The sequence below is a fragment of the Myxine glutinosa genome, chromosome 1 (genome assembly GCF_964187855.1).
Source record: "Myxine glutinosa chromosome 1, kmMyxGlut1.1, whole genome shotgun sequence".
NCBI classification, from domain to species: domain Eukaryota; kingdom Metazoa; phylum Chordata; class Myxini; order Myxiniformes; family Myxinidae; genus Myxine; species Myxine glutinosa.
This window is the reverse complement of record NC_136261.1, coordinates 437491732-437503221: the sequence shown is the minus strand read 5'-3', so window position 1 is coordinate 437503221 and position 11490 is coordinate 437491732. Positions and strand designations below refer to the sequence as shown.

Here is an 11490-nt window from a genome sequence, read left to right as displayed (position 1 = left end):
TCTCCGACACACACCAGCCACAAGGAGAGGTCAAGGCCCCCAACACCTGCCAGCCACAAGGAGAGGTCAAGGTCCCCGACACACACCAGCCGCAAGGAGAGGCCAAGGTCCCCAACACCCCCTAGCCACAGGGAGAGGTCAAGGTCCCCGACACACCCCAGCCGCAAGGAGAGGTCAAAGTCGATATTGAGGTCCATGACGCCCATTAGCGATACAGGCCATGAATATAGTTTTGCTGTATGGTCGGGCAAAGGGAAAGGAAAGGGGAAAGGGAAGGGGAAGTCAAACAGCTACATGTATAGGTCTATGTCTAGGTCCTTGACACCCTTGGCCCATGGCTCAAGGTCACAGTCCATGTCCAGGTCGGTGTCTAGTGGGCGATCTAGGTCCAGATCCTGGTCGAGTCAAGACGATGGCAGAAGAATTTCAAAGACAACTTCTGCCCGGATTGGGCCTGCCAACCCGCCGTCGGCAAGACAGGGACATTCAGATGTCTTCCCAATGACTGAAGCAAGTAAGCTTTGAAGTGTTTCTCTTTTGTGTGTGTAAGAAATATTTAACAATATTGATGGAAAATTCAAAGTACATTACATCCTCCTTCATATTATTATACCAGCAGCAAGGAGGTATGTTAAGAGTTTTCTGGTAAATACATGTAGAGGTCCTTTTTGAATGTTCTAAAACATTGTGCCCTTTATCTTAGAATTCCAGCGAAAGGTGATGTTTCTCCTGACAGAAATCAGGGATGAGGTCAAGAGTCTTGGCAAGAGAATCGAGCCTGATGGGTCCATCTTCCATCTCGTCAAGATGGACACAGAAGACGAGTTCTACGAGATGGAGGAAACCTTGGCAGATCAGAACAAACAACAATTACTGGTGAGGAAAGAAGCAAAAACAAGAAAACAACACTGGAATAAATAGTGTATAGTATCTAGTAGAGTAATCAAATCGGCTTGGAAGGATGCATAATCTGATATATCAGTTCGGTAAAATATATCAATCTCTGGCTAATACCTGATGGCTGAAGATAGATGCACGGTTTTCTTTTCAGACTGCCCGACTGAAAACTATTGGTGGTGTTTCGGTCAAGGTCAATGTCAAAGAAGTGATGAAGAAGTAAGTTCCGTGACAATAAATTGCCAGGACTGAAATTTGTTCTTGACTACAAAAATTCAAATGTTACTACCTACCCTTTTTATAATTTTGCGTTTTATGTAAGAATATAACAAAAAACAAAAAGACAATAATAGTTATAATTTTCTATGCTTTGAATTTATGAAATATTTTGTTTTCTCTCAACAGATTGATGACAAACAAGCTCATGGCTCTGATGAACATGTCGGGGGCAGGAGGCAAGTTGCCCTTCAGCAGGACGAGGCTTTTCAATGCTGTCCAAGGTGTGCTACTTTGCACAAGTTACATACTCAGTGTCCAGCTGTACCTACAAACCACCTGTGAACTGATTTTAACTAAACATTGTTTAACACTATTTTGTGAAATCCTGTTGAAAGCTTCATGTTCTCTACATCATAAACATGGTGATATCCATCATTAACTTTCTGTTCTTTCTGTTTTGTTCTGTAGCTGGTGTTCTGGCGCAGCAGAAAGGGAGCAGCGAAAGCATTGAGACGCATGCCGGAGGAAGTAACCTGAAACACGCCCCGGACAGGAGGGGAGGTGGTGGCACAGAGAAGACAGAAGAGAACTGAAATTCAAATAGCTTTGTACAGCAGTGGATAATAAAAGTGTTAATTACCACTTGATCCTACTTTGTCACGTTATGATTTTGCATAAATTACAGAGTTCTGAGGTGAAATAATGTTGAAATGAGGTTGAAAACCGACGTTGATTCCATGTTGATTCAATGTTGAAAACTAACGTTGATATCCAGTCTAAACCTGACGTTGGATCAACGTTGGAAACCAACGTTGTATCAATATTGGAAAAACGACGTTTATTCAACATTGGAAAAATGACGTTGATCCAATTTGCAAATCCAACTCGTTTTCAACCTCGGATCCACGTCGAATCTTGACGTTCATTCAACGTGGATCCAATGTCTGTGTGCCTACTGGGATGTTATTAAAATAATCACGTGACCTGCTGGGAGACTCGAATGTGCGGGGGTTCACACGTTCATGCTACGAGGCTGCGTCATCACGTTGTTCAAGACGTCACTGAACGAGGCTCCACCCCCTATGACCTCAGTTCGCGGAAGTTTTTACGCGATGCAAAATCTTCATCAGCTGAAGAGGTAACATGTCCGTACTCGTACCCAGGTTAAGGAGTTATCAAGTTATTAATGAGAAATGTTGAACAATGATCGTGTTTGGTTCACTTTGGTAATGAAGGAGTGTGTGGAGAGTGCGATCGGGAAGATCCGTGTGGTTCGGCAGGATGACGTCAGTTTTAGGGAGTGAGAGGCAGACAGAGGTGCAGGTTCATTCGTTTCACCACCGTTAGATCGATGGAGGTTTTGTTTTCATGTCTGTTTATCTATTTGTGAACAAGATATCTCAAAGAGTTGTGGACGGATTCGGACGAAACATGGTGGAGACGCTGGGTGTGGGACACGGACGATTTTATTTTTATACCAAGTCGAGGCTCATGTAAGAGCTAACATGTGGAACATATAAAAAAGGGAGCGGGAGGGGGTGAGGGGGAAGTACAATCACAGTGGAAAACAGGAATATCGGGAGATTTGTGGAAGAGAGAGGGAGGGCTGGGTGCGAGGTTGAAGGTTCGAATCCGGTAAACGTTTGAATCAGTTAACGGTTCGAATCCAATAAACGTTTGAATGTGTTGAAGGTTTGAATCTGTTAATGGTTCGAATCTGGTAAACGTTTGAATCGGTTAAAGGTTCGAATCCGGCAAACGTTTGAATCGGTTAAAGGTTCGAATCCGGTAAATGTTTGAATCGGTTAAAGGTTCGAATCCGGTAAACGTTTGAATCTGTTAAAGGTTCGAATCCGGTAAACGTTTGAATCTGTTAAAGGTTAGAATCCCGTAAACGTTTGAATCAGTTAAATATTCGAATCCGGTAAACGTTTGAATCGGTTAAAGATTCGAATCCGGTAAACGTTTGAATCGGTCAATGGTTCAAATCCGGTAAACGGTTGAATTGGGTAATGGTTCGAATCGGGTAGACGTTTGAATCGGTTAAAGGTTCGAATCGGGTAAACGTTTGAATTGGTTAATGGTTCGAATCGGGTAAACGTTTGAATCGGGTAATGGTTCGAATCCGGTAAATGTTTGAATCGGTTAAAGGTTCGAATCGGGTAAACGTTTGAATCAGTCAATGGTTCTAAATCCGGTAGACGGTTGAATTGGGTAATGGTTCGAATCCGGTAAATGTTTGAATCGGTTAAAGGTTCGAATCCGGTAAACATTTCAATCGGATAAAGGTTTGAATCGGGTAAACGTTTGAATCGGTTAAAGGTTCGAATCCGGTAAATGTTTGAATCGGTTAAAGGTTTGAGTCCGGTAAACGTACATGGGATAAACAAGATGGGCACTACAAGGGATTTTAGGGGGAAAAAAACACGGAATTTGAAGGAGGTGGGTTTGAGGTCGGTTAACGGGGGTAGAAAAGATCAAGGTTTCGGATGGGGGAAGATAAGAGATGGTGGTGAACACCTGTTTTGCAGACCTGGAGGGAGGAGTGGGACTAGTTATACTAGTTATGCTAGTTATACACCAAAACAAACAACAAAAACGACCGGGAAAGACTTATCTTTGAGGAAGTTGGCAGAGGTGGTGAGGTGGTGAGGCAGTCTTGTGGTGAGGCATTTGCCCTGAAACAACTTGCCTTTGCCTCTTGGAAGGCTAATCCAACTGAAGGAAATCTCAGTTCCTTCCACCAAGCTCGGAACAAGTGTGTGTCTACCCTCAGGAGTGCCAGGAAGCACTATCTCTCCTCACTCAAGAATGAACTCTCAAACCTGTCTCCTTCCTCCAAATCCTGGTGGCGTCTGGTCAAATCCGTTTCTGGTGTTTGTTCCCCCTCCATCCCCTCCCTTACCTCAAATGGCCACACAGTTGACATCGCACGTGACAAAGCCGAATGCCTCAACTCTGTGTTCGCCTCGAAATCCTTAGTCCCAAACCCATCTCTCTCTGTTCCCACCTTTCCCAGTCGAACCCAACTGCTCCTGGACTCTGTGTCCTTCTCTCCTGACAAGGTGGAGGAGTTTTTGTCAAACCTCGACTCTGATTCTGCAACTGGACCAGACGGCATCAGCCCACGGGTCCTAAAATCCTGCTCTGCCGCTCTATCTCACCCTCTCTCTGTTCTTTTCGCCCTATCTTTTGCTCAAGGTCATCTGCCAGCATCCTGGAAATCAGCTAACATTACCGCTTTACACAAAAAAGGTGCAAAAACAGATCCTTGCAACTACAGACCAATCAGCCTGCTCCCAATTATCAGCAAAGTCATGGAATCCATCATTGCTTCGGATATGAAATCCTTCCTCTTCTCCAATGGCTTGATCTCTGATCATCAATTTGGTTTCAGACCAGGTCACTCTACTCTGGACATGCTGCTTCTGCTGTCTCAACAATGGATGGAGGTCCTCAATGCCAAACAGGAAATCAGAGCTGTCTCCCTTGACATATCAAGGGCCTTTGATACGGTCTGGCACTCAGCTCTGCTCACCAAACTCTCCTCCTATGGTATCCATGGAAATCTCCATGCATGGCTTGCGGACTTCCTCTCTGGTCGTAGTCAACGTGTGGCCCTGAATGGATTTCTCTCATCTCCCCTTCCTGTTCAGGCTGGAGTTCCCCAAGGAAGTGTGCTGGGCCCTGTGCTTTTTCTGGTCTTTATCAATGATCTCTCTGACTCTCTGGAAAATCCTCTCTATCTCTTTGCTGATGACTCCACTCTCTGCCGCTCCATTCCTCTTTCCTCAGATCGGCAGTCTGCAGCCTCCTCACTCTCTGAAGACCTGGACAAAATCACAGACTGGTCAAACAAGTGGAACATGTCTTTCAATCCTGCCAAATCTCACTCTCTTACTATGTCTCTCCGAAAAGATCGACTGGACAACCCTCCCATCTACTTTCTCAACAATCCTCTCCAAGAAGTTCTGTCACTCAAGCTTTTGGGTCTCACTATCTGCCATGATCTTTCTTGGGAAAACCACATTTCCAAGCTGGCCTCCAAAGCCAGTCGCCGACTGGGCATCCTCCGTCGTGCGAAGTCCTTCCTCGGCACACCTGAGCTCCTCACCACATACAAGGCTTTCATCCGCAGCTCAATGGAATACTGTTCTCCCCTATGGGCTGGTGCTCCTGCCTCACACCTGGCTCGGCTTCACGCTGTTGAATCCAAAGCTTTCAAAATCATTGGAATCTCCCGCGATGAAGCTATCTCTGAGGGCCTTTCACTCACTCACCGCAGGCAGGTAGGTGGTCTTTCTGTCTTCTACCGACTCCTCTCCGGCCTTGCTCCCCCAGCTCTCTCTGTGCTCTGTCCCCCAAATATTCCTACAGGTCGCACAAGATCTGCCAGCAACCCTCTGATGGTTAAACTGCCGAAATCTCGGCTCTCTGCTCACCTTCACTCTTTCATTCCTCTTTTCTCCCGCCTGTGGAACAAACTCCCACACTCCCTTCAATCCCTCTCCTCCCTCCAGGTCTTTAAAACAGCTGTTCACCACCATCTCTTATCTTCCCCCATCCATAACCTTGATCTTTTCTACCCCCACTAATTCACCCCAGATCCACCTTGTTTGAAATTCCAACTTATTTCCTGGAAATCCTGGCAGTGTCCATATGTTTATACCTCTCCCACCCCCCCCCCTTCACATGCCTCCCCCCCTTCACATGCCTCCCCCCCTTCACATGCCTCCCCCCCAAAGCCCTCTCCCTCCCACAGATCTCTCGATGTCTCCATGTCTCTCGGTCCCTGCTCTCAAATGTTGTGTTTGTGTCCTTCCCCCTCTCTCCCTATCTTGTCTACCGCTCCCGATGTTATTTGTTTTATGTGTCTGTTTGTCTTTCTGTGTGATTAATGTTCGCTCTTTCACGAGCCTCGATCTTGTATACAAAAAAAATAAAAAAAATAAAAAAAAAAATAAAAAATAAAAAAAAATAAAAAAAAAATAAAAAAAAAAGGTGAAAATCGCACATCCACAGCTCAGAGACTGGAACCGGAAGTGATGATACGAGGTGAACCTTTCGAACTTCGTTTTACTAAAACTCCCATTGAGTGATGGATCAGATGTTTGCAGTCTTGTAGTGTTTAAATTATTTTTTGGGTATACTCCCTTATACTGATAACTCAATCCTCAAATCACCAAGCCAATGACGAGGCGCTGCGCCGTGGTGGTGATTCACAAACTCAGTGCCCCCCAAGTGACCCGACCCTGACCAGATCAAAATTACAAAGAAACAAACACAAACAAATCATCTTTCACAATAAATATCACCTCAAAATTTTAATGTAAGGTTTTGCAAAAGGCATCAAAATTTGAAGCATTGGTGAGTCATATCTTCAGACCAATCCTTGCATAAGGCCTAACTATATGTCTAAATTATCAAGACACAAAATAATCCAAAAATGATCAAGCCGTTGTCATAATATTGATTTTCTAGTTTGCAATACTCATCAGTCATCACATGTAATATCATAAAGTGTCTGAGGTAATTTAATTGTTTATACAGATTTTTATAAGACACACTGTCATAGACCTCCAAATGTCTTGTTTGGTAAAGAGGCAATGTACAAGTAGACCATATCCTTACTCATTTCATACATTTTGTTGTATAGCTTGAACAAAATATTCATGAAGATACATACCCAGTGTTAATAACATTCACTTTTTACTTTTGTACGTGTAATTTTGATTATTAAACACAACAAACTGTTCAACAATTAACTATGATTGAGTTGTGCTTTTTTAAGCCTGAATTAGTTGTAGAAGTGAAAATACAAGTAGTAAGTTTGCAGTTCATACAATGTAACATTCACATTGCCCTGATTATACACGCACATTCAAAAGCATTTGGATACTTTACTGAGGAAAATTGCAGAGAAACAACATAGGAACACAATATATTTGTTGAGAATTGTTCTTCTAAATAAATGGGTAAATATGTCTCCAGACATTAAGGTATCAATTCAAAGTGCTTATGCAACAAAAATATATGCATAGGGATGATATTTGATCACCTGTTGATGGTAAAATGTAATGAGTATGACTTGACTCCATTATAAAGTATCAAAATACTTCCGGATGGAAGTGTAGTAAGGGCTGTAAGGCTAAAACAAATTCCAAATGGCTTGGTATCTGGTGTTATTTTTCACGGTGGCAACACGGGTTCTGTTATCTTGAGCACTGCGATGGTTTCTTACCCATTTCTTGACATACTTTTCTGGCCTAAACTTGCTTAATGGTGGTCCCACAAGAGAAACAAAAATTAAGTCAGAAACATGCTGCACCGTCAGCTTATTTCGCAGTTTATAATCAATCAAATTCATTTGAGAGAATCCCCTCTCACAATCAGCACTCGTGACAGGAAGCGTATCAATTGTTCCTTTCAGCATTTTTATGTGATGGGGAACAACACATGGATCATCAACATAATCTCTGAAAGCACATTTGGTGTCCTCAAAGGGTACTTGCAGACGTTCACACAGTGGTTTAAGTTGTTGTTCTCCTGCAATCCATGGGCTTTCAACATCTGAGGGCCATTTTGCAGGATTGATAGTGTCAATCTGCCGAATCAACAATTTATATTCCGTAGATGATGCTCCACTATCCATGCCGCTCCTCTGCGATGCTACATTGCACTCCAAACGGCTTGACAGATTGTCTATCAATGATTGCAAAAAAGCATTTTTGTTTAACTTAGGTTGTCGTCGCCTGCCCTCTTGAATCATTACTCCTTTGAAACTATCCTCCTGCATAGCCTTTACATGCTGTGTGTAATATGGATAATCTGTTCTTTCACTGAGCTCATTCTCTCCATCTTGGTCCTTTTGTTGAGCCAATGCCCTGATGGTCCTTTTCACAGCTTGGTAAGCTTTTACAATTGTGGTACTCTCTGATTGTAGGATCAAAGACAGTTCAGATATCTCTGATATGGCATCCAGCATAACTGCCAAACTATGAATGAATGCATCAGTCTCAAGAGTGGCCTTCAATCCACTGTATGTAGCAGTTTCATTATTAGACTTTCCCGTATTAGATTCATCAGTAAAGTGCTTGTGTAGAACCTTGTAATTGTTCCACAAGGCTCTGAGAGTACGAAAACTGGACGGGGTCCATCTTGTGTCAAGAACCCGCTTCATCTGCAAAACTTGTTTTTCAAGTTCTTTCGCACACTCTTCTAATTTGCGCCGGGCTTTGGGCGAGGTATTGTACAAGCTGTACAATTTGTCTATAAATATCTTTATATGGTTCACTGCAGTAACAGAATCCACCGCATCTCCGACAGCAAGCTCAAGTCTGTGACACATACAGTGCCATATAATAATATTTGGAAACTTTTCTTGCAATCTGGTCATCACTCCAGACTTTTCCCCCACCATTGTTGAGGCACCATCTGCACAAACTCCAACAAGGTTTTTCTTCAAGTAGGCTTTTGTAAATGTATGCTTATCTAACGTGGAGAGATCATTGTTGGTTATGGATTCTGCTGATAAGCTCTCTAGTTCAATTAATTCTAATGGAAATGCAAATGCATCAGTCGATTTGGTTTCTGAATACATGAATGTTCGTATATATAATATTAATGCCGATTTGTGGCTTACTGTGGTTGATTCAGAATATCATGAGTGAAATCTTACAATTATCACTGATAATTGCTGAACACAGTTCACTCCGCATGTTGGACGCGATGGAAGACAAGATCTCTGTTGCTGAGTATCGTGAATGTAGTCCAAATCCTAAGTCAACACCATTTAGCATTTGTAACTCACACAAGTTGACATGATCTGCAAAAGGTCTATTTTGTTTCACTAAGTAGTACACAGTTATAAAAACTTTTTCAGTGACACTTGAATGGTGCGATTCACTTATCGTGAAAGCAGAAGCTATTTCATGTTTGTTGGTTTTTTTACAGACATGTTTCTGCTTTTTGATGGCTTACAGACGTCTTATGTCTTTTTATTTTGTTTCGTAATGAAGCCAACTGTGCCTTTTTAGTATCACCATTGGGAAACACTGCTACAGATAACCATTCAGGTCTAAGATAGACACCTTGGGTCATGACAACTCCACAATGTAGTTTTTTTAAACCTTTGAGCAAATATTACATAATAGCCCCCCTTCATGTGCCACCAACCATGGATATTTGGCACGAAATTCTTCATATTTCGCATCATTCCAGCATGCAGGTAAGTGACAATTGGGATTCAACTCTTGATATTCTGAAGGTTGCTCTGGAGTAGTGTCCAACTCCTTGTGATCTACAGGTGTCATGGCATCACTGTCAGCTTCCTGGCAACCCATTGGTGTGACTGGTGTCATGGCATCACTGTCAGCTTCCTGGCAACCCATTGGTGTGACTGGTGGCATGGCATCTCTGTCAGCTTCCTGGCAACCCATTGGTGTGACTGGTGTCATGGCATCACTGTCAGCTTCCTGGCAACCCATTGGTGTGACTGGTGGCATGGCATCACTGTCAGCTTCCTGGCAACCCATTGGTGTGACTGGTGTCATGGCATCACTGTCAGCTTCCTGGCAACCCATTGATGTGACTGGTGGCATGGCATCACTGTCAGCTTCCTGGCAACCCATTGGTGTGACTGGTGGCATGGCATCACTATCAGAACGATTTGGTGGTGCAGAAGACATCATGCTTGGACTGGCTGTGGGTAAAAAAAAACAAATACAGTAGTGATATAGCAAAAGTGCCTTTAAAAATGTGTTTAATTTACAGCAACCCCCCACCCCCAACAGCATTACCAGCACTTCTCGTGGTCTACGGGATTTAGGTGTATTATTCGGTACAAATTTATATCACTGGCATTGCTTTTGTCAATGCAATACCTAACTAGTATTTAGCAGATAATCCTTCACATAATGAATTGTTGTAAGCCTGAAAATATGCTTTTTGGATGAATATCTTTTCAATTCAAAACGGCTTCATATTTCAACATCGCTCTAAAGATACAGTATCAAGACAATGGCATGAACCTATTTTTTTTACAGCTTGCAAATATAATATAATGCGACAATTGCTTACCCTTTGTAAAATATGATGTGATTGTGTTTGTTGTGGCTTTAGTTCTTTTCCTCTTGCTTCCAGGCTTATTTGGTTTCATGGAAGGACGCTTAGCTCCAAGTTCTGAAATATAGAAATGAATCAAGATTCGTTTTGCTAAGAAATTATAACAACGACCACATATTATGTATTGAATTATGTAAAGGAAACTTAGCAATATATTACGCATAAATATTTTAGCCAACATTCAACTGACTGTACGTGTGCAGAATTACAGGAAAAACCCACCGAACCAACTAAGAGATAACAAAAATGGAAGTAGGGATATAGTCCAAAAAAAAAAAATCGACTCAGGTGTGGTCTTTTAAATGTTTACCTTCAACTTCAAGAAGAAATATTGTATCACTTTCGCTTTCCCCCTTTATAAAATAGATTTCTGTATCATTTCTGTAAAAAGAACACAATCCTACTTTTAGCCGATTTTTGTGATGCTGATTCCCTGTGTCCATCGTTGAATTTTCCCTTATTGGACGTCAAGTCGTTCTCATCTTTCTTTGCATCAGCTTGTGCCGCATTCTGCCAAACCTGTTTTCAAAACAAAGAAAATTTATAGGTATCACAAGTATCAGCATTATTACTAGTACATCAGTTAATTTCATTGTATTTTAAGGTATTATACGGACATGTTAGTGAATGAAATGCATGCATTCTAAAGCACTTACTGATTGTGTATTAAAAACAACGTTCATTTTATAAGGGCCGAGGTCCACGCGTGTGCTCTTTGACCTGTCTTGCCGCGCATGTGCACGTTGTCCTCGCGCTTTGACAATGTGCAACTGCACTCGCTCTTCCGGTCGCTTTGCTTTCTCTCAAAGAAACACGACATCTTGTCAAATGAGGTTTAAATTATGCAGTAATTTACGACGATTTCATTCTGTAATTACGACGTAAGTAATTCTGTAAGTTTCATTCTGTAAGTAATTTACGACGAGTTTCGATTCCACTTACGAAATCGAAACTCATGCCACGGGACGTGTTGACGTCACTGCGTTTTAGCCTGAAAAACACTGCGCTTAGCCCGATCCCTGCAGTTAAGCGCGCGACATGCCGACAGCCGTCCAAACTTTTAACTTATGAAATTGAAGGCTGTCCTTCAGTCTTTTTGAATAATTTCTGAATAAATGGTAAACTATCAAATTACGCTAATTCGTACATGCAAGGTAAACAAAGTAGCACAGGAACGCCTTTAATTACAACAGAGCATATCAATTACGTACCTCAATTTTCCTCAAATTCCTTAATTGGTCCTAGCAATTT

At 42.2% G+C, this 11490-nt stretch overlaps 1 protein-coding gene across 1 annotated transcript; it reads right to left on the bottom strand.

Annotated features, from left to right (window-relative positions):
• Nucleotides 1–9239: 9239 nt before the first annotated feature.
• Nucleotides 9240–11196, bottom strand: LOC137419591 (uncharacterized). The gene is made up of 4 exons (XM_078766474.1): nucleotides 11182–11196; nucleotides 10644–10758; nucleotides 10195–10296; nucleotides 9240–9817 (listed from the first exon to the last, which is right to left on the bottom strand). The coding sequence occupies exons 1-4, from the start codon at nucleotides 11194–11196 to the stop codon at nucleotides 9240–9242; spliced, it is 810 nt and encodes a 269-aa protein (XP_078622600.1).
• Nucleotides 11197–11490: the final 294 nt, after the last annotated feature.